The sequence below is a fragment of the Anabrus simplex genome, chromosome 1 (assembly GCF_040414725.1).
Source record: "Anabrus simplex isolate iqAnaSimp1 chromosome 1, ASM4041472v1, whole genome shotgun sequence".
Classification (NCBI taxonomy): Eukaryota; Metazoa; Arthropoda; class Insecta; order Orthoptera; family Tettigoniidae; genus Anabrus; species Anabrus simplex.
This window is the reverse complement of record NC_090265.1, coordinates 138,349,703-138,374,408: the sequence shown is the minus strand read 5'-3', so window position 1 is coordinate 138,374,408 and position 24,706 is coordinate 138,349,703. Positions and strand designations below refer to the sequence as shown.

Below are 24,706 nucleotides of genomic sequence, written 5' to 3'. Positions count from 1 at the left end.
GAGACCTTCACGAATATGTAAAAATCAAATCGAAATTCGCCGTTCCCTCGTTAGCATTTTTCGAAATGCACCTCTTATTATAATGGTTGTGGGATAGTTGGTACGCTGCATTGAGTTTGTTACATCTTTCTAAGATGGATGTACCGTCTCTACCATTGGGATGGACCCATTCACCAAGATAGCGGAAGCGATTGACTCTTCCAATCGTTCCCTGTATGGTCGTCAAAGGGGGTTGCCGGGATGCCGACTCTCAAAGTACTTAGTTTTGTCGTACGATATTTGTAATCCTGCCTTCACCGATATCTCGTGCAGGGCTTTGATAGCAATAACAGCATCCTTAGAGTTGTTGGTTAGGATTGCAATGTCATCTGCGAATGCTATGCAGCTTATCTCAATCTTTCGGGTTCCGGCTCCAATGGCAACTGGTTTGATTTCTAGATTCCTCAGTGTACATTCCCAGTTTTTGATGACTATCAAGCACTAGATTCAACAGAATGGGTGAGAGGCCATCTCCCTGTCGTACTCCAGATTTTATCTTAAAACTCCGAGATAGTTCTCCCCTGAACCTCACCTTAGATGTTGTATCCGTAAGAGTCTGTTGAATGAGGGTGCGTGTATTGTAATCGACACCTCGTTCTTGTAGTAAGGAGAAGAGTGTCTGGCGGTCGATGGAATCATAAACTTATTTAAAGTCGACGAAAACCACAGCGATGTTCATACTCCTTACTTGTTTTAGTTGGAGGATGGTTTTTAGGTTGAAGATCTGCTCGGTACAGGACCGTCCCCGCCGAAATCCTCCTTGATATTAACCAATCGTTCAATCACATTGACTTTCCACATTGTCCAGTAAAATCCTTGATAGCACTTTGTATGATACTGACAGCAGAGATATCCCTCGGTAGTTGTTGACATCACTGCGGTCACCTTTTTTGTGTAAAGGGTGTATGATAGCTGATTTCCAGTCATCAGGGATCCTACCAGTCTCCCAGCAGTCGATCAAGATCTGGTATATGGCCTCTGTGATCTTATTTCCACCTGCTTTTAGAGCTTCCGCAATGATGCCATCTTCCCCGGGTGCCTTGCAGTTCTTAAGATGTCCGATGGCATTAGCAACTTGCTGCATGGTTGGTGGGTTAGATGGGAAGTGTATCTTTGGAGGATCTTCAACGGGTAATCTTTCCGTGGGCTCTTCGCAATTAAGCAACTGCTCAAAGTAGTTTGCCAAAAGTTCTACGTTCCAGCAGTTACAGGTGACCAACTCCCCGTCTGTATTCATAAAGTGAAGACATTGTGGTTTATAACCCGAGAGTTCCTCTTTGAGGGCCCGATAAACGTTTCTGGTGTTGTATATTTTGAATTCTTCATCTAACGTCTCCAGTCTTGACCGATCGTAAGATCTTTTCACACGTCTGGTGGTCTTACTCGACAGTTTCCGCATCATTCTGAAATTTTCCCAGTCTTCCTTTGATTTAGTCGAGTACCACTTCGTCCAGGCTGCAGCGCGCTCGTCAACTGCAAGATCGCATTCAGTATTCCACCACCTATGTCGTCTCTTCCTTCGAGGTTGTCCGAGGTTATTGGTCGTTTCGCATATGGTGGACTTCAGTTGGTTCCAGTCTTTCATATCTTTTTGCAAGATGTCAGTTGCAAAAACGTTCTTTATTCTCCGACAGGAATTGGGGATCAATCCTTGGTGGAATTGTGGTAGAAGGTATCTTTCGTTTGGGCAGTAATCTGATCTTTATTTCTGTGAAGAAATAGTCAGAATCAACATTCCAACCTTTACGAACTCTGACATTCATGATCTCTTTCCTGTATTTTACACTGATTGCAACATGATCGATCTGAAATGATCCTATAGCTGCGTTCGGTGACTGTCAGGTGGTCTGGTATTTTGCCTTTCTGGGGAAAACTGTGAACATGATCTTCAACTGATATAATCTACACAGTTCAATTAAGGGCTTGCCGTTGGTGTTTGTTCGTCTATGTGCTGTGTAAGGCCCCGGTATATCTTGGTACTGTCGTTCTTTTCCCAGTTGAGCGTTGAAGTCAGCTACGAGTATTTTGCCATGATGACCGGGGATCTTACCGATCTCGTCTTCTAGCATCTGCCAGAAACTTTGGACCTCTTCAGGGTTCTTCTTATTGTCATCATTAACTGGAGCGTGTGCATTTACAATAGAGTATCCCTTGTTGCCACATCTTAGAGATAACACGGAGATGCGTTCGCTAGTTGATGTAAATCCGATGACAGAATCCATTATATCACGTCGTACTAAAAAGGCTGTACCAAAAAACGCTGGAGCTATGTGTGTTCTTGGATGCTGGTTTCCCCTTAATTACTCTATAATCTTCTGACTCAAAAGCCACATCATCAGTAAATCGGGTTTCTTGGACTGCTGTTATTGCAATTTTGCGCTTATGCAGGATGTCGGTCAATTGTTTAAGTTTTTCGGTCTTACAGAGGGTTTGAATATTGATGGTTCCAAAGTGTGTGAAAGTTTTGGGTCTCAATAAATTGGTGATATTGGGGAACTCCGACTTTCCCCGCACGATGAGGTCAGGCTCCCCAGAATCCTAAGATCTGAATGCGCCACCATTGGTGACGGGAAATTGGATACTCCCTGGGGTAGTGACATCTGCGTCGTTGTTTATCATCGTATGCGAACTAGTAAAGAAATTTACTAGGAGTGAAGACTAAACGACTTCAGGGTTGGCCACTCCGAATCTTATTCAGGAGAGTTGATTACAATGGGGTCGCCACTCCCAAAGGCATTTTAGAGCTACTGCCAGCAATTATTTAGGCCGCCCCTTACATGGGGAACAGACGCCCTTGCAGCCACCCCTGACATGGAAAACAGACGCTGCTGATGCCAAGCGTACTCATATTATTCCCCGAGTACTGGGCTGCCTCTTCCGCAATCTCCACCATCTCTGCTGTAGATTCCGTTGAAGGCTTCACTCGTAACCCTGAGCTGGGACCCTTACCAGATGTTACACACCGGGTCAGTGTGCTCTGGGACTCACATAGGCAGGGGCGCCAATCCCTGGGCAGGGCTACCTCTGAAGAGGGTCCCTACCTGCTACCAGTGAATGTATTATAATATTTTAATTTTTGAAGAATATTTCTCCCTTATTCACAGTGAGTTGTAATTAGTCCGGAAGTATACATACATTAGTTAAAATTGCTAATATGTACCCATTTCAAAACATTAACATCAGTTTTTGTATTTTATGTTAATTTTACTATAAACAGACACCTTTAACTGGCTGGAATTCATAGCGAAATTATTACATTAATGTTTCTACTAGAATTCAAGTTAGGAAGAGATATGATTTTATCGCTCAATTTTATAATCCGTGTCATATCCCTTCTTTCTTTCTTTCTTTCTTTCTTTCTTTCTTTCTTTCTTAATTTATTTACGCTCCGGGATTGGTTTTCCCTCGTATTCATTGAGGGATCCCACCTGTACCGCCTCAAGCACAGTGTCCTGGAGCGTGAGACATTGGGTCGGGGGATACTACTGGGAAGGATGACTAGTACACTGTTGGAATGTTGTGATTTTCTCATAAAAATAAAATGCCATGTGTAAATAGTTTTAAGGAGAAACAACATTGAGGTTATGTGTTGGTAATTCATATTAATTTAGTCGAGTGGTTTATCTTCGTTTAGTTCTTTGGACGTTTTGAATTGCCATGTGTGTGTGTGAACCAATGCCAGTTGTAGTGAATCGCTCGTAATAAATGGTTGTGTGTGAATGAAGCTGGTGTTTCAATGGTATAATTTGATTACCTAAACCAATGTAACGAGCAAGAAATGAAGATATATCAACAACTACGCCCAGGCGGCCTCACTTACTATGCTGAACAGGGGCCTTGTGGGGGATGAGAAGATTGGAAGGGATAGACAAGGAGGAGGGAAGGAAGCGGCCGTGGCCTTAAGTTAGGTACCATCCCGGAATTTGCCTGGAGGAGAAGTGGGAAACCACAGAAAACCACTTCGGAGATGGCTGAGGACAGAATCGAACTCCCCGCTACTCAGTTGACCTCCCGAGTCTGAGTGGATCCCGTTCCAGCCCTCGTACCGCTTTTCAAATTTCATGGCAGAGCCGGGAATCGAACCCGGGCCAGCGGGGGTGGCAGCTAATCACACTAACCACAACACCACAGAGGCGGGCCATGTTACATCCGTCAGACAAAAACGTGACCTGTTATGAAATTTTCACTGTCACTTTCGTGATCAAGAGGATCGATTTAGTTGAAATGACCTGATTTCTTCCGTGTGGCAGACAAAAGGCTGTAATTTGTTAACTAGTATCTATATACCATTATTATGATCGTCTGGCCTCAGTTAACAAGTGCAGACATTTTGATTTAATATCATTTAGGTTGAGCCTCAGTGGCTCAGGCGGCAGCACACCGGTCTCTCACAGCTGTGTTTCGCGGTTCAAATTCCAGTCACTCCATGTGACATTTGTGCTGGACAGAGCGCAGACAGGATAGGTTTTCCTCAGGTTACTCCGATTTTCCCTGTCATCTTTCAGTCCAGCAACACTCTCCATTACAATCCGTCAGTCATTGAACATTGTCCCTGAGGAGTGCGACAGGCTTCGGCAGCCGGCACAATTCCTGTCCTCGCCGCTAAATTCATTCCATTCTTAACCCGGGTAACTGACTGGATTTTCAGTTCAGCTTAAGCCACGAAGGAGAGCGGACGCATGAGTAGAGAGCTCGGGAGTGGGAGTAAGGAGTGAGTGCTGAGTGCAGGAAGCTTGTGAGGAGTTTGACAACAATGATTGGAGTAGATCAATACAGGGCGGCTATTGGAGGATGGCAGAGGAGAATCAAGAAAGAAGAAGTAAAATCAGGTGGGTGTAAAGTGGATTTGGTAATCAAAGGAGAAGTAGTGTTAACAGCGGCGGTGGTTATAATGTTGCTACTGATTGGAGGTGTAGAGCCGAACCCAGGCCCGACATCTAGTGGAAATGAGGGATGGGAAGACATAGAAGAATTCAAAAAATGGGTAAAAGAGACGGTGGTAGAAGTGTGCCCCTTTGAGCAAATTAAGAATATGATCCAAGAACAAACCAGGGAGTTTGGAAAAATGAAGTTATGGCTGCGAGAAATGACGGACGATATAACATCACAAGTGAGAAAGAACGACGAGGAAGTGGCAATATTAAGAGAAAGAATAGGACGACTGGAAGAGGAGACGTTGAAATTGAAAGCGGAAGTGAATGCCAATACATTGAATCGCAGGAAGAAGTGCTTATTTATTTATGGGGTGCCTGAGGAGGTGAGAGAAGACAAAGTACGTACAATTTACAAAGTAGTCGACTTAATACAGGGGAAATTGAAACTTAACTTTAGCGAAGTGGACATAGATGACGTACAGAGAGTGGGAAGAACTAGGGGCAACAGGCCTATCAAAGTAGAACTGTTTTCTACGTTGATGGCTGATGCTGTGATAGGCAATGCGAGTAACATGCAGAGAGAAAAAATATGGATCAAGAGAGACGTGGGATGGGAGGCTATTAGGAATGAGAAAATACTCAAAAAACACAAGATACGTGCGATAAATCAAGGACTGAGAGCTACTATTAAAGGACAAGAGCTAGTGGTATCAGGCAGAAATTGGAAGAGGAACTGGTCTGTGAATATACTGCTGGACTTAGAAATGAAGATTAAAAAAGACGAAGAAAAAATTAGCAGTGCAACGAGAGGTGGGGAAGTGAGGAGAGATAACAGTAACAGTGTAATGTGTGAAGAGGGTCAGAGAGAGACGTCAAGTGAAAATGTGACCATTAACAGTGAAGAAGTCCAGGAAGAGGCGACAAGTGAAAGGGTGACCATAAGCAGTGAAGAAGAAAGGCAGGGGAGTGAAAGCAGTGAAGTAAGGGAAGTGACGGGTAAAAAGGTGACGTCAGAGGCAACCGGAGGATGTCTCAATAGGAGTTGGGAAAGAGGCAAGGGAAGAAGATTAACGGAGATGATGGGAGCTGAAGGTGGAGGCAAAAGAACACAACAGAGTGAATATGGTGATGAAGTGGAGGCCAAAAGAGGTGGCAGAGAAACAGGAAAGTATAGAAAACTGACAGACATGTGGGATTCAGGTAGAAATGAGAAGGGTGTAGTTACTAGAAGTAAAAAGAACAATAGTATAGGGAGTGGTGAAAATAAAGATTGTTAGATGTAAGAATGTAGTGTTGAGGAATGAGTGTTTGGTATTTGTAGGTGAAGATGAAGTGATATTTTGAAGGTTGTGATGATGTATGAGTGTGTGGTATTTGTAGATGGAGATTTATTTGATGGTAGACGAGTGTGTGCTAGGGCTGAAATGTGGTGTTGGAAGTAGAGGTGGTATATGTTGAAATGAGGTGCTGGAAAGGTATGGAGAAGTGGTGGTGCACTCATGAGTAAGTTGTATTTAATGTGATGGTATATGAGTGGGTGGTATTTGTAGATGTTGAAATGTGGTGTTGGAAAAGTATGAAGATGTAGTAATGTAATTTGGCTATTTGTAAATTTTGGTTTGGTGGAAGATGGAGTTTTCGGTAGGTAATTATGATGGGTAATAGGATGAGTATGAGTGTATGGTAAATTGAGTATGGTAGATGAGTGTGTGCTAGAGATGAAAGTTGTTTAAGTGTTGAGAGGGATGTGAATAGAGAATTGGTGTTTGTTTGTAAACTTTGGTTTGGTGGACGTGATGACAGATGGATGGTGGACGTTTGATTATTGCTATATTGTGTGAGTGTTGAGTGATGATGTATTGGTATTAAATTGCAGTAGAGACGGTAATTTATTGCTGAAATGTGGAGATGGAGAAGGGGTGGTATATGTAATGGCAGAGTTTAAGTGCTGAGAGGGGGGAGAATTGAGAATTGGTGTTTGTTTGTAGACTTTGGTTTGGTGGACGTGATGACAAGTTTAGGTGGAGTATGGCTTGGTATTTAAATTGATTAAGCATGGCTGACAAGGATGAAGTTGCAACGTGAGCATACGCAATGGCAGAATGTAACGTAAGTCTGGACTCAGCAACCTAGAGTGGGTCAAGTAAAATAAGGTAGGAGGAATGGAATGTGCAAGGGTTTGCGTGTCTAGTTAAGAGAGGCATGAAGGTCTTTGACATTCTTAATACTGCTGATTTTATTTCAACTTTATTATGTCCTTTAATTATGTTTATTTAAACTACACATTCTGGGAAGACAACAGGAATATTCAGCAAAGACGTTGGACGTGGCATGAAAGGGCCGAGGATGACTACCGTGGTGACCCTCACTTTGGGGGTTACGTTTCCGGAGTATCTGAGGAATTTCATGGCATGTCCATGGAGTACGTTTGATTTTTTTCTTTTCTTCTTTCTTATTAATATTGTTTTGTTTGCTCATTTTTGTTCTCTGCGTGTTTTATTTTTCTTTTCTTTTATCTGTACAGTATGTAGAGTTTGAAAGAGTGAATTTTGGCATGGGCTGAACATGTTATTTTTCTCATTTAAAGGATCAAATGGGTATTATTACTGTAGATCTAGGGAAAAATAATAAAGTATCAGTATCAGACTGGATTTTCATTTTAATTTTCATCATTTAAGCTACCTGTGATTTAGTTTCCACCTTCTCTTTTGCTCTACTAATTATCACAGAATCCAGATACTACTGAGCGATTTATTACTGGGTAAATGAATTTTGTCGAGTTAGCACCAAATTCGTAGGAACCTTTTACATCCCGACATCGTACAACATGGAGTGCTGAATAGACATCTTCCTGCCTGGCAATCTACCTTCGATCCAAGTCCAAGTGTGAAAATGGGAATCTACGAAATAATATATTCATCCCAGTGGTGGGGTTTGAACCCTCTATTTACCGAATGCAAGCTTGTATGACCCGTACCGGGCAGTATTTAAGCTAGGTTTTTTCGTTGTTTTAGTTTCTGGTTAATAATGCAGTGATAGAATATACGTCCGGGTCCATGTCTAACTGGTCTGACCAGCGTCTTGGTTTCGGGCTTCGGAGTCCGTACGTCGATTCCGTCCGACTCCTTGGCTGAATGGTCAGCATTGAAGCCTTCGGTTCAGAGCGAGCTGGGTTCGATTCCCGGCCGAGTCGGATATTTTAATCGCGTGCGATCAGTTCTTCTGGCTCGGGGACTGATTGTTTGTGTTTGTCCCAACACTCTCCTCTTCACATTCAGACAACACGACACATTACCATCCACCACAGGAACACGCAATAGTGTTACATCCCTCCACATAGGGTTGATATCCAGTCGTAAAACACGAGCAAATCCACATGTGCGACACACACAGTTTGCATCCGCGACACGACAAGGTGTGGGAGAAACGGTAGAAGAAGAAGTCTCTAATTCCATTCCAGGCTATGCCTTTGGGATTCAGTTGTGGACGGTTATTTCACTCTGTTTGGGAACTGAGAGGTAGACCAGTCCCCATAATTTCTACAACTTACACAACACACATCCTCTAAAACACGAAGTTTCCTCTACGGGGCAGACTCCCTACACTCTCATCGGAGTGTTCCTTTCAAGGGTTGCACCAAGCTAATAACATACACACGAAATTGTTGTAGGATAGAAATACTCTTCCAAGAACGGAAAGGGAATCTGCTGTTCGAGAAGCTGGAAACTGTTATTTCTACTGGTTTAAAGAATGAGATACTCCTAGTTATCGGCCTTCATTGCTGGTGAGATGGTGGGTTTTTTTCTAGTGGCTTTACGTCGCGCCGACACAGATAGGTCTTATGGCGACGATGGGATAGAAAAGGCCTAGGAGTTGGAAGGAAGCGGCCGTGGCCTTAATTAAGCTACAGCCCCAGTATGTGCCTGGTGTGAAAATGGGAAACCACAGAAGACCATCTTCAGAGCTGCCAACAGTGGGATTCGAACCCACTGTCTCCCGGATGCAAGCTCACAGCAGCGCGCCTCTGACCGCACGGCAAACTCGCCCGGTGAGATGGTGTTTACACAGCGACTGCGCTATATGTCTTTTCGTATGGGCTAGAACTAATTTGTTGCTTCTATTAATCTGCCGTAGTCTCGTCCCTGGCTTTAACAATATGCAAGTGACTCACGTACAAGAGATTATAGTAATTCCATTCCTTATGAAGCCAGTCCCGTTATGAATGGTATGAAAATATCAGTTATACATAGGGTCGATTAATGCATGCGTTTCAGTGGGCGTGGCAGACTAAAATTTGGCTGCGGTGTTCGTCTCACGCAGCTTTGAGCTAGCCTTTGGGAGATAATGGGTTAAAATCGCAATGAATGCAGCCCTGAGAATGTTCTTCCTTGGTTTCAAATTTCCACCTTAATGCAGGCCATTTCGCTTGCATCCCAGTCCTATCCGATCATCCTCATAAGACCTCTCTGGGTTGGCTCAATGAGGAAAACACCAGGAAACTACTTTTCTCCATTTCCCTACTACGCCTCTTCAGTGATTACTAGACTAGTTATGGCAGCTGATGGTGGAGCTGTCGACGATCCAACCAGTCTTCAGGCCCAAAGACTGAACACACATACACTTCTAATTATCATAATATATTAGTCGCTTTGATGACCACTTTTACATTGATCTCTAAATGATACGCTGGCTTAGCTAATTCTGTGATCTTAACAGTCAGTTCCAGGCCCAACTGCGAGTCGTGGCGGGCGTGTTGAATGTCACCAACACTTTAGAGCCTACCAGAGTGAGCTTGACCTTGGCGCAAGTCTACTTGCACGAGGGCTTCGTGTTCGAAACACTCCTGAACGACATTGCTCTAATACGGGTAAGAGTAGCTCTGATTTATTATTTGAAGTCTTGATTATCGGGTCGACGGGACGGGTCGAACAATGTCCTGGATGTAGCGGGCACTGCTTAACGAATCCTCGGCAAACACCAAAGGTGAACGGGAATTATAGCTTATCGTGCCCTGTACCATGATACCAGGATTTGGGTCCATAAGTCGGCGGTTTATACACGGTGGAGTATGATGCTCACGAGGTTAACGTTACTGGCTTTGATGGCCACTTTTACATTGATCTCTAAATGATACGCTTGCTTAGCTAATTCTGTGATCTTAACAGTCAGTTCCAGGCCCAACTGCGAGTCGTCTCGTGGCAGGCGTGTTGAATGTCATCAACACTTTAGAGCCTACCAGAGTGAACTTGACCGTGGCGCAAATCTACTTGCACGAGGGTCATCACTTACATGAGAGCTGAAGCATCCCTCATCGCAGTTACACAGCAGAGCGAACGTTATTACATTGCCCAGGAGATCCTTGCCCGACACAGGAGACGTATCGACGGTGTTGTGACACAAGTGGAGCCTTGTCAAGGTGGGGGTGAGGGGGTTCCGTAATATCACTGCAAGTGGACGGTTCCCAGTGTTACGTGTGCACACCCTGGTTTCATATTCCCTCGGATCTCTGGTGCGAATGTTGTACGGTGTACCAGCGATGCCCTAACAATACGCCGATATTGACATATGTCTATACTATGCGGCCCTCGGATCTCTGGTGCGAATGTTGTACGGTGTACCAGCGATGCCCTAACAATACGCCGATATTGACATATGTCTATACTATGCGGCCATCCCGAATCTAACATACATATATAGGCCTGTTCAGCTGACAACCGTTAAAAAGTTCGGTTAATGTCCAACATGTGCAGCAATTCGTCGATTTATCCGTCCCGCCTCGAGAAGTCCCACGACATGAACCATCACAAGTGGCTGTAAGTGCACAGCCAGTAATGATGAAACCAATGTCCGGCACAAACGTACGGCACACAGACAAGTGCAAGCTGTTTCGCAAGCTGTCGTCAGATAATGTCGCATGCAATTCTGGCTTGTGAAGTTTCATTACAAAGAAAATCTCTCACACACATATGCTTTAAAGGATTATACAAATTTTCGCAACCTCTTCTCTTTACTGATATGCTTTTCATAATGGAATGCGTTTGCAACAGCGCTTCCAATGATCCACCATCCTGAACCGTGCATGCTACGTTCCCTAGTGATCAAACTCATACAATACACCTGGCCAACTCTACGGTCTGTGCTCCCCACCAGATTTCGTCTCTCTCTTCTCGAGAGCGAACACGCCTGCCAAGCTCTTCACGCGTGCTGTTTTAGATGAAGTGTAGTTACCGTTCAGCGGCTGTTCGTCTTGACAGGAAGAATCTATTCTAAAGAGGAACTGCTATTTTAAAGATGTGATATTATCCGAGAGTTTCTCAAATCGAAAAAGCTGCCGTTTCGGAACAGTTCCAACATTTGAGCATAATAGAAGATCGCAGAGGGCTAAAAGATCCAAGCAATACAGTTCAGGGTGTCGTTACACCGACTATGTGACACACCAATATCTGCAGGCCATTTGCCTTGCCTATGCCCACATTGCACTGAAGGAGCCATGCAGTATTGAAACCATCATTCTCAGTTATCAGAAGGGATATCTAAATTTACTAGTCAACTTAGCCGCGAGATACATTGTTGCGAAAGGAGCATCCATTTTCGCATCATTATTTGTTGAGCACCCTGTATCTTCTTCATGTTTCGTACCCACGAGACAAGAGTGCTGAATTTAAATTGCAATCTCGTTGGGCAGGAAACAAATCCAGATTTATAAGATCCCAGGGGAGAATTTCAGGTGGATTCGAGCATACTCGTGGCTAATTCATAAAATACGACGATTATTCATAGGTAAATTAACACTTGGATTGGTACAGTGGAACGCCTATTACATTGAAATGAATTGCAATGTAATGAAATCTCTTCTGGCGAAAGATGGAAAGATTGTGCTAGACCTTGGGAAGATTCGGAGATAAACGTGTACGTTGTCATAGAGGGAGAAAAGTATTTATTCAACCCACGCTTCTGTGTTTTAGACCATTTAGAGGCAAATTAAAAGTATAAAATCATGAGATTCATATTTGAATATTTCTGAACATTACGGATACCAATACCAGATATGAGACCCATGGGATAATGAAATTGTGTCATGTGGTGCAATCTTCCTACCACTTTTCGCGTGCCAAAAGCTCGGATATACTAAGAGTGATCAGGGGTGCAAGCTTCATTCCTTCATCGGTGGTACGCGAGTACAGGTCTGTGTGATAAACTTGAAGATTTTTTTTTTTTTTTTTTTTTTTTTTGCTAGGGGCTTTACGTCGCGCCGACACAGATAGGTCTTATGGCGACGAAAACTTGAAGATTCACATACATTTATTAAGTGTGTAGAATGTAAGAGAATAGAATTAAATAATGTTAATTAATGATCTACGAGAAGAAATGTGTGAAGTGTGTATAGTTTGTATCAACATGTTGTATTAAGCCATAATTGGTCAGTCGGCGAATGGCAATGTCTCAGAACATGCCATTGTTCAGCAGAAATCAAGGTGGGTGACATGATTTGTATTATTTAAAGTGTATTACTGCATCGTTATGTTCTGTATAAATAAGGGCCTAAGTTCAGGTCGATAGTTTGATGTTCTTCTTTGCGTTCGTTCAAATATTAAGTGCTGCGTGGCGCAGAGATGTTACGAGAAGTTTACGTACATTTTATGTTGAAATCCCAAAATTTCAGACGATTATGTTAAATCGGATTAAAGAAGGTATCGGATAAATATAAGTTTTAGGCCAGTCTATCGTTAGAGAATTTGTGTGTCAAGATTCCGTGTCAAAGTATAATGTAAATATAGTTGAGTGTTGGAAAATTTTAGTTTGTGAGTATCGGATAAAGATATCGTAATGTCTAAATTAAGTCAAGATCACCGTGACATTCCTATCATTTAAAGTTAATATTTTGCTAGAAGTTAGTTTCAAGAGTTACGTAATTCTAGTGCGAGGATGAGTCCATGAAACAAGCCACAATATTAAAATGAAATATAAAAATGAGATTAAGATATGCCATATAATTGTATAAGAAAGTAATCTGAGATCATATAGACATCCAATAGCCATGATGAGAAAGGAAGAACCAGCCGAGGGAATGTCAAAATAAATAAGTTTTGTTGGATTCCGGGATGGAAATGCCCCGAGGAAATAATATGTGTCAGTAAGCCGTGGGAGATATGTGCAATGTCCAGGGTTCGAGAACTGTTGGTTTTAGGAATCATGTGATCTCGGAAGGTTAGATGTTATGAGAGATAAATTCAATTGAAAGGAGTATATTATAATCTGGCTTGTTTCAAAGTGAGCCTCTTTCCACGCAGATTCACCGCAACGACAGGTGGTACGGGATGATTGACAATCCGCTAGGCGAAAAAGGTGAGATATTTTTAGAATACTGCGATCCGTTATCAGACGACTGTCTGGGAGATTTGAGAGGGTCGAAGAACTATTGATAATAAGTAAATCTCGTAACTTATAGTGATGATATTTTGTATACTGGAATAATTTTTTTGAGGTGCAATAGTTGTTTCGGCGAAGTTTTGACAAAGATGTTGTGGCAGTAGATTGTTGATGTGTGTTGTGGAGAATTTATCGAATGGTACGAGTAAATATGGCACTCGTCTCTCACGCACCCACAACTGGGATTTTGTCTTAATTTTTAGATGAGTTCTGGTTGACTGAGGGACTATCAGGTGGTTAGTTTCACAGTAGTGATCTGTTAAAGACGTAATGATAGCGGCTAGATTCATACGTAATTTTTATTAGTTGGTTAGTGCACCACGCGGATAGTTGTGAGTTATGAAAATAATTTTAAGGGTACGTGAACGTAACGATGCAGAATGATTATGCCATGCATAATATTTCATGTTTTTCTTGTAACAGCATATAAAGACATCCACTAAGAGAGAGAGAGAGATCACTAGTTATAAAGTCAGCATATGTTGATGATAGTATTTCCAACGATCATATAATCAATTAGATAGTAGTTCAGTCTGCAGTGATCAGTGTCCGATTTATTTCCAACATTTATGAAATTAATTAGATAGTCAGTTCAGTCTGCAATTATCAGTGTCCAGTTTAAACATTCATGAATTCAATTAGATGGTTAGTTCAGTCTGTGAGGACTTTTGGTTAGTTTATTCTAGTGAAAATTAATATTTGTGGATAGTCATTACGATCAGTTCAGTCTGCGATGATAGTGCGTCAGCTAAATTTTATTGGTGTTGATCACTAAAGTTAAGTGTTTGTGATAAAAATTTACTTTGGTTTATGATAGCACTGGTCATAGGTTTTTGAGTAGCACATTTATTCAATGGTCAAGATGACGGTTGTGATTACTGAAATAAATAACAAATCGTTCTACATGAGTGAGACGTTTATCTGTGTTCCTTGCCACAGTAGTGGTCATGATTATTGTAATGAGTATGTTTTCTACAAGACCCTTGTTTAATAAGTTCACATTAGTTGCTATTGATAGCATGGTGATGATTATTACAACACCGTCCATTGACGTTACTCTTTTCAGTTTAGTTTGTTGGTACCGTTCATAGACGATTGGATTTATTTAATTATAATTCAGTGAAGCGATAAGATTAATTTTCAGAAATCCGTGCTTATTAGTTTATTCAATTTAAATTATTTTATTATAAACTAAATAACCTGAAATTTATTTGTGTGTTAACTTAAATGTAAACTCAAGCTTTTAATTACACTTTATAAATATTGCAGTCCAGTGGAACAATATTCTATATAATATGAATTAATTAGTTAATTAATTAATTAATTAAATAACTTTATTTCTGGGTGTCTGGTTGTGACACAACATGGTGCGATAATGTATTATTATAGAGATATTAGGGAGTTGATAACAGTGATTTTTTTGGAGCACCATGCCTTGCAAAGTGCAAGTTAACATGTTCATTTGTTTTCTTTGTGTATAATTAATTGGTTCAAATATAACCTGAGGTTGTTTCGGTTCGATTAAAAGTCCATTCGGTAGCTGGTGATATCCTACTTGGTATTTTGTGATCGGTGTACCTTAGTTAAAGAAAAATTCGAGGTCCGATTACGGAAAATGAATCCTCACGGATCAAGTGAATCGACCAATATTGCTACTTGAAATCCGATAGTAATTTTCAGGTTCTTCTATATTCATTGTTTTTGTTATTGAATTCTATTGAGGGATGCCAGTTAACGTTTAACTAACCTAAATATCAATAAAATAATTCCAGAGGTCTTCATATTTTTTCATTTGTGTCAAAGTTATTAGATGCTTTACGTTTACGAAACGTAAACATTTCCTTTTTATAATAAATCCATTTGAGCCCCCTTCTAAAATTATATTTCAAGTAGTAATTAGATTTCCTTAAGCTACCCGCCGATTCATGTCAGCAAGTGACTGAATAGCCCGGAACCCCTGAGATTAAAAGAGTCTTCATTAGCAAAAGCCATAGGTAGATGTTGACTATCGGTAAGCAAGGGTGCAGTATTTTGACGTAGAATAGATCTGTAATTTCGGAACCGTATTCGAGTCGGTGAGTCTTGAAAAACGTGAAATTTTTAAAATCGAAGTTATTTCTAGACAATGTGAGTGACGAAAATGTTCAATATCTCATTTTAAAGAAGAAAAAATATTGTATCTAGTAACACATGTCTTACCTCGCTATGACGTCATGGGTTGATGCAATAGTGCTGCAATCTTGAGGTACTAAGATTGCAGTGTCGTTTTAGATTTCGACGTGGTAGCACATCGTGCAAGGTATCGTTTGATTCATTTCAGTGGTTTCTGCACTTAGAGAGCATAAGAAGTTCAAATAACTAGAGAATTTTTGAGAAAATTTGTGATGGTCGAATTGCGATGAATATCTTTATTTCGTCAAATGTCGCAGCATGCGGACGACAGAAAGCGCACTTGAGTGGATAGAGCAGTTAACCAGAATTCTATAAAGGCCAAAATTAGAAATGTTGAGCGTCCAAAGGATTATTATTATTTTGAACTCATGGTCTTGGTTTGTTTAGAATTAAGCAAAATGTCAGCAATAAAATGTAAACCCCTTCTGACTAGATAATGCTTTATTTCTTTAATTCCTATCACGTGGGACGATTTTAAGTCAAACCTTGTTGCTTGATCCCGACTCAGCCCCGATTGAATGTTGTTATTGTTTTTGTATATAGATGAATATCAGAGTATGTTTCTACCTTCTACTTATTTCTTTCCAATTCTTCGTTCTTACTTGTTCCTTCCATGTCTGTTATTTCCGTTTTATGATTAACATGCTCAATCAATCACCAGTGATCTGCATTTAGGGCAGTTGGAAACATCTTCCGTAGTAAATTATTCCAATCCTCTTCCTAAAATCAATTATTTGTTTTATACTTTATCCTTCCCACCTTACAGCAGGATCGGCTTTAGAGTATATATTTCTTTTATATTTATTTCAGGTTGATGGTGGATTTCCACTCAACAGTCCTGTAATCAGCGCCATTTCATTACAAGAAGATCACCTGTTACCGTCCGTGATGTGTATTGTATCTGGCTGGGGCAATACTCTGGTGGTAAGTTGGCACCTCCATTCAGTGCCAGATTCAAGTCTTGGCAACCTAAGAGATAATTTCCAGTTGGGTGGGTTTTTCTCCCATATTTATTTTATCAGTTTACAGAATTTTTTTAAGACACTTGTTGGTGAAACTTTCCACAGCCAGAAGTGATAGTGATAGAAGACGCATATTGTTTTCTTGTTGTAGTGATAGTACCTGGATTACTGTGGAGAGTCAGCTGAGCCTATAAAATGCGTCCTCTTTTCGTACGTCAAAATTTTTTGGGGGAATGATTATTTATTTTGTAATCTACCACTCAATTGAACCTCGTACGGAAGAATTTGAATGCTCTAAACCATATCTGATTTAACATCTACGACGTAAAAGCGACCAACCTGTGAACCTGTAGAACAGTAATGGAGGAATGAACACTTTTTGAAGGGATGATTGTTTTGAAATATGTATTCACATTTAGGATATTGAAGACCACCCTTCATTAAAAAAAAAAGTTATGTTTGTGCCTGATACGGTTTCGGAAGAATGGGTATTGTGCTTTTGAGAGTCAATTACCATCTAAACCTCTTAGGGGAGAAATGTTTGAAAGTATATGTTTTCTACACCCATGACATAAAAGAAGACCCTTCTGGCAAGATTACAACTTTGTACGCCAAGCGGTTTTGTAGGGATGGATAATTTAGTTTACGAAGCTAACCTCATTTGACACTTCGTGTGCCGTTTCCGACAATCCCCATCAGCATTTTCAAGAATATTTTAACTAAAAGCACTAACATTTCAACGTGATGCAGTGCATCCAAGGACTTTAGAGTCTTATATTAATTTTATTTTACCTGTGGTGCACATAGTTCATTTATTACCTTTTAATGTTGTTCCGAGGTATCTGTGGAACAGCAGAGGTGAAAGAAGGTGCGGGGGTGAACAGGTCTCAGGCTACGAAATTAAAGTTAATTTAAAATTTAACAAGGTTATATTTTCTTTTCAAAATTCAGAAATAACAAGAATGGCAGGTACAGAGTAGCAAGGCAACAAAAGTACAATTACAGTATTTACAGGATTTGGGCTTCAAGCCCCGAACTCACAATTCTCGGGCAACTAGCCCAACTTTACCCCAAAACAAGATTTAACAGAGGGGCAGAAAACCCCATTCATGCCCAGGAGCACTTGCTCTAAATTACACAGAAAAGCCTCCTCGAGGCATACATACTCAATTTTCAAGAAAGAGCCACTCGCTCTCAAAATTTAAGCCTGTCAAAGGCCACACCAAATTCCACCTTCAAGCTGTCCTCTAAGGACATAAACACAGGGGTAAAATACCCAACCTACTGAGGCCTATTAAGTGAGAAAAAGGTTAATTACATGACCTCCAAAATAACAATTTGAGAGGAGGCGACCTGCACTCCTAATACCTTTTGTTTAAAACCTAATCTGGCTCTAGGCCGCTAATGCAAGGGCTAATCCCATACTAAAGAGGTGACTTTAGAAGGAAACAATTTACACTACGTTAAGGAAGAATCGGTTATGAAAAATAAGTTCACCTCAAAACAATATGCGTGGGAGCTCGAGAGGGTTAAGCACTCTCTATCCCAATATGTAGCTTTAAAAGAGAATCGATACTAAGAGTCTTTACATTTTAGAGGAAAGTTACATGGTGGAAACGCTTCGGACCCGCCCCGAGAGTTCAACTGCTGAGCTAGCAAGAAAAGAAGTTCTTAAACGGCCATTACCTTGTTGTTGAACTGCTGCCCGAAGAAAGAGGCGCTTCCCGCCCCCTGCTATGTACTTTACACACTGAAAGATAGTACTGAAGTGGCGCAGAGACCCGAAAATCAGCAGTTTATATACTCTCGTGGAAAGTTCGAGGCGTTTCGGAAATGAGAACACCCGCCCACAAAAACTTTATTGGCTAGGGTTAAGCAAGATATACAAGTTGGAGAAGATACATCGGATTGGTCAGAAATTAATTAAAGAAATTCGGGATTGGCTAAATTCAAAACAAGGGGAACGAAAGGGTTATACAGCCAACTTAAACAATAACAGAAGGAAATTTAACAAGAAACAAACTTTTGAAATAAAAATTTCTCCAAAAAAACAGTTCTTTCACTTCGCACTAGGGTGCACTATTGTAGTTCTTCAGTAGTGTCCTCTAGAAGAGAAAGTTCACACTTCTTACTACAGGTAAAACAAAAATACATCGAAAACGACCCAGTTCAGAAACTCCAAAATTTCCAAGTAGTGACATCTTCTGAGAAACTTGAAAATTAACACAGTAGATAAAGTTCAGACTTCCTCCAGCAGAGGAGTTTCAACTGGCGCAAAGTTTGAATTAGCGGCGTGGAGGTGTACCGCCCGGTACAAATGTCATTTGTGCTTGTGCATTTATTTTTAGTCATTTGATGTATTTGTACAATTTTATGTTATGGCTGATGATGGCTTAGTCAAGGTAGAAACTAGTTCCAACCAAGATTAAGAATGTAATGTAAACATTCGGACCTCAACCCCCATTTAACTCTCTGAGGGATTTAATTTGTTTCAAACCTTCTGTTATATAAACCTAACATATCATTGACATTTTAACTTCGTAATTCAATTGGATTCATATAAACGTACGTTCTTGTCATCATTCCTTCAGTCAAAACCTCTTAGCGGTGTATTGTCTTAAGTCCACTTCTTATTTGTATTCTCATTAATAGAATTCAATTACTTTTACATCCCCCTAATTTTTCCTCTCCCCGCCTGCCCCCCAACAAAAATGAGTGTTTCTTTATTTTTAATCAAGATTCCAAATACAAATATTTATGTCCGTAACATCTTCAGTTTTTGAAATATAAGCATCCTCATGAAAAGGATTCAACCCTTTTCAGTCCTTCTTACATCCCTTTTAAGTGGATTTTACGAAAAAAGGACGTGTTTCTTTATTTTTGAAGGTGACTCAAAATACAAATTTTCACGTCTGTATTTTCAGTTAACAGTATCCTACTATTTTGCTACTTGCTTTGCGTCGCAGCGACACAGATAGGTCTTACGGCGACGATGGGACAGGAAGGGCTTAGGAATGGGAAGGAAGCGGCCGTGGCCTTAATTAAGGTACAGCCCCAGCATTTGCCTGGTGTGAGAATGGGAAATCAGGGAAAACCATCTTCAGGACTACCGACGGTGGGGTTCGAACCCACTCTCTCCCGGATGCGGGCTCACAGCTGCGCGCTCCTAAATGCACGGCCAACTCACCCGGTGACTTACTTGACTTAATTCCTGCTGTTGTGGAACATAGGGCATCAACAAAGCATCTCCATCTGAACCTGTTGCCAGCCAACCTCTTCACCTCTCTCCAGGTCTTGTCTTCTTCCATTGCCTCCATGTGCACAGACCTTCGCTACGTTTGTTTGGGGCTTCCTCTCCTCCTTTTACCCTACGGTCTCTCTCTCAATGAACTCGCCCGGTACCAGTAACATAATAAAATAATTCAACCCATCTTTCAGTCCTTTTACTCCCCCCCCCCCCCAAGTGATTTTTTCGAAAAAAGTAAGTGTAATTTATATTTAAATTGTATATTTTATATTTAAATTTATACTTCAATTTTCACGCTGTAACATGTTATGTTTCTGAGATATACTCATTATACTAATTCACCAACTTTAGCAGTCCTGTTTACTCCCTACCCCCTTAAGTAGATTTTCCAAAAACAAAAAAATACTTCTATCTTTATATTTAAAGAAGATTCCAAATAAAACTTTTCATGACCGTAACATTGTCAGTTTTTGAGATATAAGTATCCTCAAAAAAGGTGTTCAACCGTTTTCTCACCTTTTCTCACCCCCCTTAAGAGGATTTTTCCGAAAACAAAAAATACGTGTTTCCTCATTTTTAGTGGATTTTCAGATTCCAAATACCAATTTTCACGTCTGTACCATCTTCAGTATTTGATGTATAAGTATTCCCATAAAAATAATTAAAGTAAGTTCACTTTTCTTCACCTACCCCACTCATTTAAGTGGATTTTCCGAAAACAAAAAAATACGTGTTTATTTTTAAATCGATTCCAAATAACAATTTTCACGCCTGTAACATATTCAGTTTTCTAGATATGTATCTACATAAAAAGAATTCAACCCATTTTTCAGTCCTGTTTACAACTCCCCCCGCCACTGAAGTGTTTTTTTCGAAAACAAACAAATGCGTGTTACTTTTATTTTTAAATTAGATCAAAAATGCTAATTTTCACGTCTGAAACGTGTTGAGTTCCCGTTTCTGATATATACTGTATATATGCTCATCAAATTTTAACCCCTTTAACACTTCCCCTTAAGTTGATTTTCAGAAAACAAATTATGCGCGTTTCTTTACTTTTACAGGAGATTCCATATGCCAATTTTCACGTCTGAACATGTTACATTTATGGGATGTACTCAGTTTAAAAATTCACCCCTTACATGTTTCTTTATTTTTAAAGGAGATTCCAAATACCAATGTTCTTTTCTGTACTTCTTCAGTTTTTGAGATATAAGTATCCACATAAAAAGAATATAACCCCTTTTTCATTCCTTGTTACACCCCCACCCCACTGAAGTGCTTCTTCCGAAAACAAACTAATACGTGTTACTTTTATTTTTAAAATAGATTAAAAATACCGATTTAACGTCTGTAACGTGTTAAGTTTTATATATATATATATATTAAATGCACATTTTAAAAATTTACCCCTTTAACACTTTCCCTTAAGTGGATTTTCAGAAAACAAATTATGCGTGTCCCTTTACTTTTAAAGGAGATTCCATATACCAATTTTCATGACTGTAACATCTTCAATTGTTGAGATATAAGTATCCACAACTCTTTTTCACCTTTTTCCACCCCCCTTAACACCATTTTCCGAAAACAGAAAAGTACGTGTTTCTTTGTTTCTAAAGCAGATTCCAAATACCAATTTTCATGTCTTTAAACTGTTCAGTTGTGAGATATAGATACACTCATTTTAAAAATTCACCCACCTCTTCAACCCCTTAGGAATGGGATATCCGAAAATCTTCCCTTAGTGAGCCCTTAAACAGTAATATGATTGTATCCCCAAAATTTCATTTCTTTATGCCCAGTAGGTTTTGCTCGGCGATGATGAATCAGTCAGTCAATCAATCAGTCAGTGAGGACATGTTGTTTTATATATATATATACAGTAGGCTATATAGATTTACTTTATACTTCATGTTGAAGCAAGGAATAATAATTACAATTTTTACAACAACTCTGTCAGTATTACAGCATTTGCAAAGCTTAGAAATGATCCGTAGTCTTTCAGAAGGGAATTTCAGCAACGAATACATCTGCCGATAGGTCAATAGTATTCATTAGACTCTGGTAGTGAATAGCATGTCTTGAGTTTCACAAATCACAATGATAAAATTTATGCATTTTGATTCCAGTAATATAATGGTCTCTAAATGAAGGTTTCATACACATATTCATATCCATATATATACGGATATATGAACGGAGAGGTCGTATAAAGTGAAAAAGGGAATTAAAATATTAACTAGGGGACGATTAAGTGTTACGATAATGATCTCCAATAATAACAGTAATAATAATAATAATAATAATAATAATAATAATAATAATAATAATAATAATAATAATAATAATAATAGTGTATTCTTTCCGAAGGCAAGTCCGAACCACCGCAGAGGTGTGCCCGAGCCGAAATTTACGTGTGGTAGGGGGGCCATTTCCTTTCCGCTCCTCCATTCCCTTACCCCCACCAACAGCGCGTGACAACCCATCCAAATCTTGACCACGCCCATTGTTGCTTGACTGCGGAGATCTCACGGGATCCGGTGTTTCGACACGGCTACGGCCGTTGGCAATAATAATAATAATAATAATAATAATAATAATAATAATAATAATAATAATAATAATAATAATAATAATAATAATAATAGGAGGATAATAACAGAGACTCTCGTCTGGTGTCGGGTTGTTTCGGACCCATAATTTGTACTCCGATTGGGAGTTTACTTGCAGTATGTGCGGATATTCCCAGGGACGACACCTGTCATAATTAGGCGAGCATAGTGTTCAACCGGTGTCGTAAAACTTGCGCCGTGGTCATTAATCATTCTAGGTTAGGTTAGGTTAGGTTGGATTAGCTTAGGTTAGGTTAGGTTAGGTTACATTTCACCCACTGATATAAATACGATGCAGGTTTTCTAAATGTGCAAGAAACCAACATTGATAGAGAGAATAACATTTTTCATGTTTGTGGGTTACTGTAGTCACGTCCTAGTTCGTGAACCATGGGCAACGGCTGAGTGGCCTAGTAAGTGGTCCTGAGAGTTGGGATACCAGTTGCTATGGAATGGGAGTGGGCATCTCGGACATATTCTGAGTCATGGCCCTCCTTGTGCTCAGGCGGCTAGGACTATACAATTCACCGGTGGTCCATAACCCGTTAGAGGAGAGATCCTCACTTGGACTATGTGCAGGGTAGCATCCTGCTTCATTAATTTACCGAGCTCAGAACATTTTAAGAAAGCCTCGGACCTATGGGAGTAATGGAGTCCCACTCCCATTTGACAGGCGAGGGACTCCTTGGAAACAACTTGGCGAACGAAATGGAATTCGATGGGGAGCTATCAATATTAATGGGGCTTATGGAAGAAAGAAGGTAGAACTGGCTGAGTCAGCAAAGAGGATGCATCTGGATGTGCTAGAAGTAATTGATATTCGGGTAAGGAGAGATAACGAGGAAGGGATAGGAGATTATAAAGTGTACTTGACGGGTGTTAGAAAGGGTAGGGCTCTTTATCAGGAATACCATTGCACGCAACACAGTTTCTGTTAGGCACGTAAATGAGCGAATGATGTGGGTAGATTTGTCAGTTGTAGGAATTAGAACAAGAATTGTGTCTATATATTCACCATGTGAGGGTGCAGATGAGGATGTTGACAACTTTTATGAAGCATTGAGTGACATCGTGGTCAGGGTCAACAGAAAGGATAGAATAGTGCTAACGGGCGATTTCAATGCGAGAGTTGGGAATAGAACTGAAGGATACGAAAGTGTGATTGGTAAATGTGGGGAAGATATGGAAGCTAATGGGAATGGGAAGCGTTTGCTCGACTTCTGTGCTAGTATGGGTTTAGCTGTTACGAATACGGTACATTCTTCAAGCATAAGGCTATTCACCGCTACACATGGGAGGCAAGGGGTACCAGATCCATAATAGACTATATCTTGACAGACTTTGAATTCAGGAAATCTGTTAGGAATGTACGAGTTTTTCGCGGATTTTTCGATGATACAGACCACCATCTGCTCTGTAGTGAACTAAGTATCTCTAGGCCTAGGGTAGAGAAAGTGAAATCTGTCTGCAAACGAATAAGTGTAGAAGTCTCCAGGACGAGGAAATTAGACAGAAGTACATGGATATGATTAGTGAGAAGTTTCGAACAGTAGACAGTAAGCAGGTTCAGGATATAGAAAGTGAATGGGTGGCATACAGGGATGCTGTAGTAGAAACAGGCAAGGGAAAGCCTAGGAACAACTGTGTGTAAAGATGGGAAATGGCAAACATCTTGGTGGAATGATGAAGTGAGAGCAGCTTGTAAACGTAAAAAGAAGGCTTATCAGAAATGGCTCTGAACAAGGGCCGAGGCAGACAGGGATTTATACGTAGATGAAAGAAACAGAGCGAAACAAATAGTTGTTGAATCCAAAAAGAAGTCATGGGAAGATTTTGGTAATAACCTGGAAAGGCTAGGGCAAGCAGCAGGGAAATCTTTCTGGACAGTAATAAAGAATCTTAGGAAGGGAGGGAAAAAGGAAATGAACAGTGTTTTGAGTAATTCAGGTGAACTCATAATAGATCCCAGGGAATCACTGGAGAGGTGGAGGGAATATTTTGAAGACCTTCTCAATGTAAAAGGTAATCATTCTGGTGGTGATGCAAACAGCCAAGCTCATGGGGAGGAGGAAAATGATGTTGGTGAAATTATGCTTGAGGAAGTGGAAAGGATGGTAAATAATCCCCATTGTCATAAGGCTGCAGGAATAGATGAAATTAGACCTGAAATGATGAAGTATAGTGGGAAGGCAGGGATGGAATGGCTTCATGGAGTAGTAAAAAGCGTGGAGTGTTGGTAAGGTACCTTCAGATTGGACAAAAGCAGTAATTGCACCTATCTATAAGCAAGGGAACAAGAAGGATTGCAACAACTATCGAGGTATCTCATTGATTAGTATACCAGGCAAAGTATTCACTGGCATCTTGGAA

The 24,706-nt window shown here is 40.4% G+C and overlaps 1 protein-coding gene across 1 annotated transcript in view; it reads left to right on the top strand.

Moving 5' to 3' along the window:
- The window catches only part of LOC136857989 (anionic trypsin-2), a 204,428-nt gene that overhangs the window by 140,971 nt on the left and 38,751 nt on the right, over nucleotides 1-24,706 (top strand). The window contains exons 4-5 of the mRNA XM_068225745.1: nucleotides 9,630-9,780; nucleotides 16,326-16,439. Of these exons, the coding sequence (XP_068081846.1) occupies nucleotides 9,630-9,780; nucleotides 16,326-16,439 (265 nt within the window). The remainder of the gene's footprint in view (nucleotides 1-9,629; nucleotides 9,781-16,325; nucleotides 16,440-24,706) is intronic.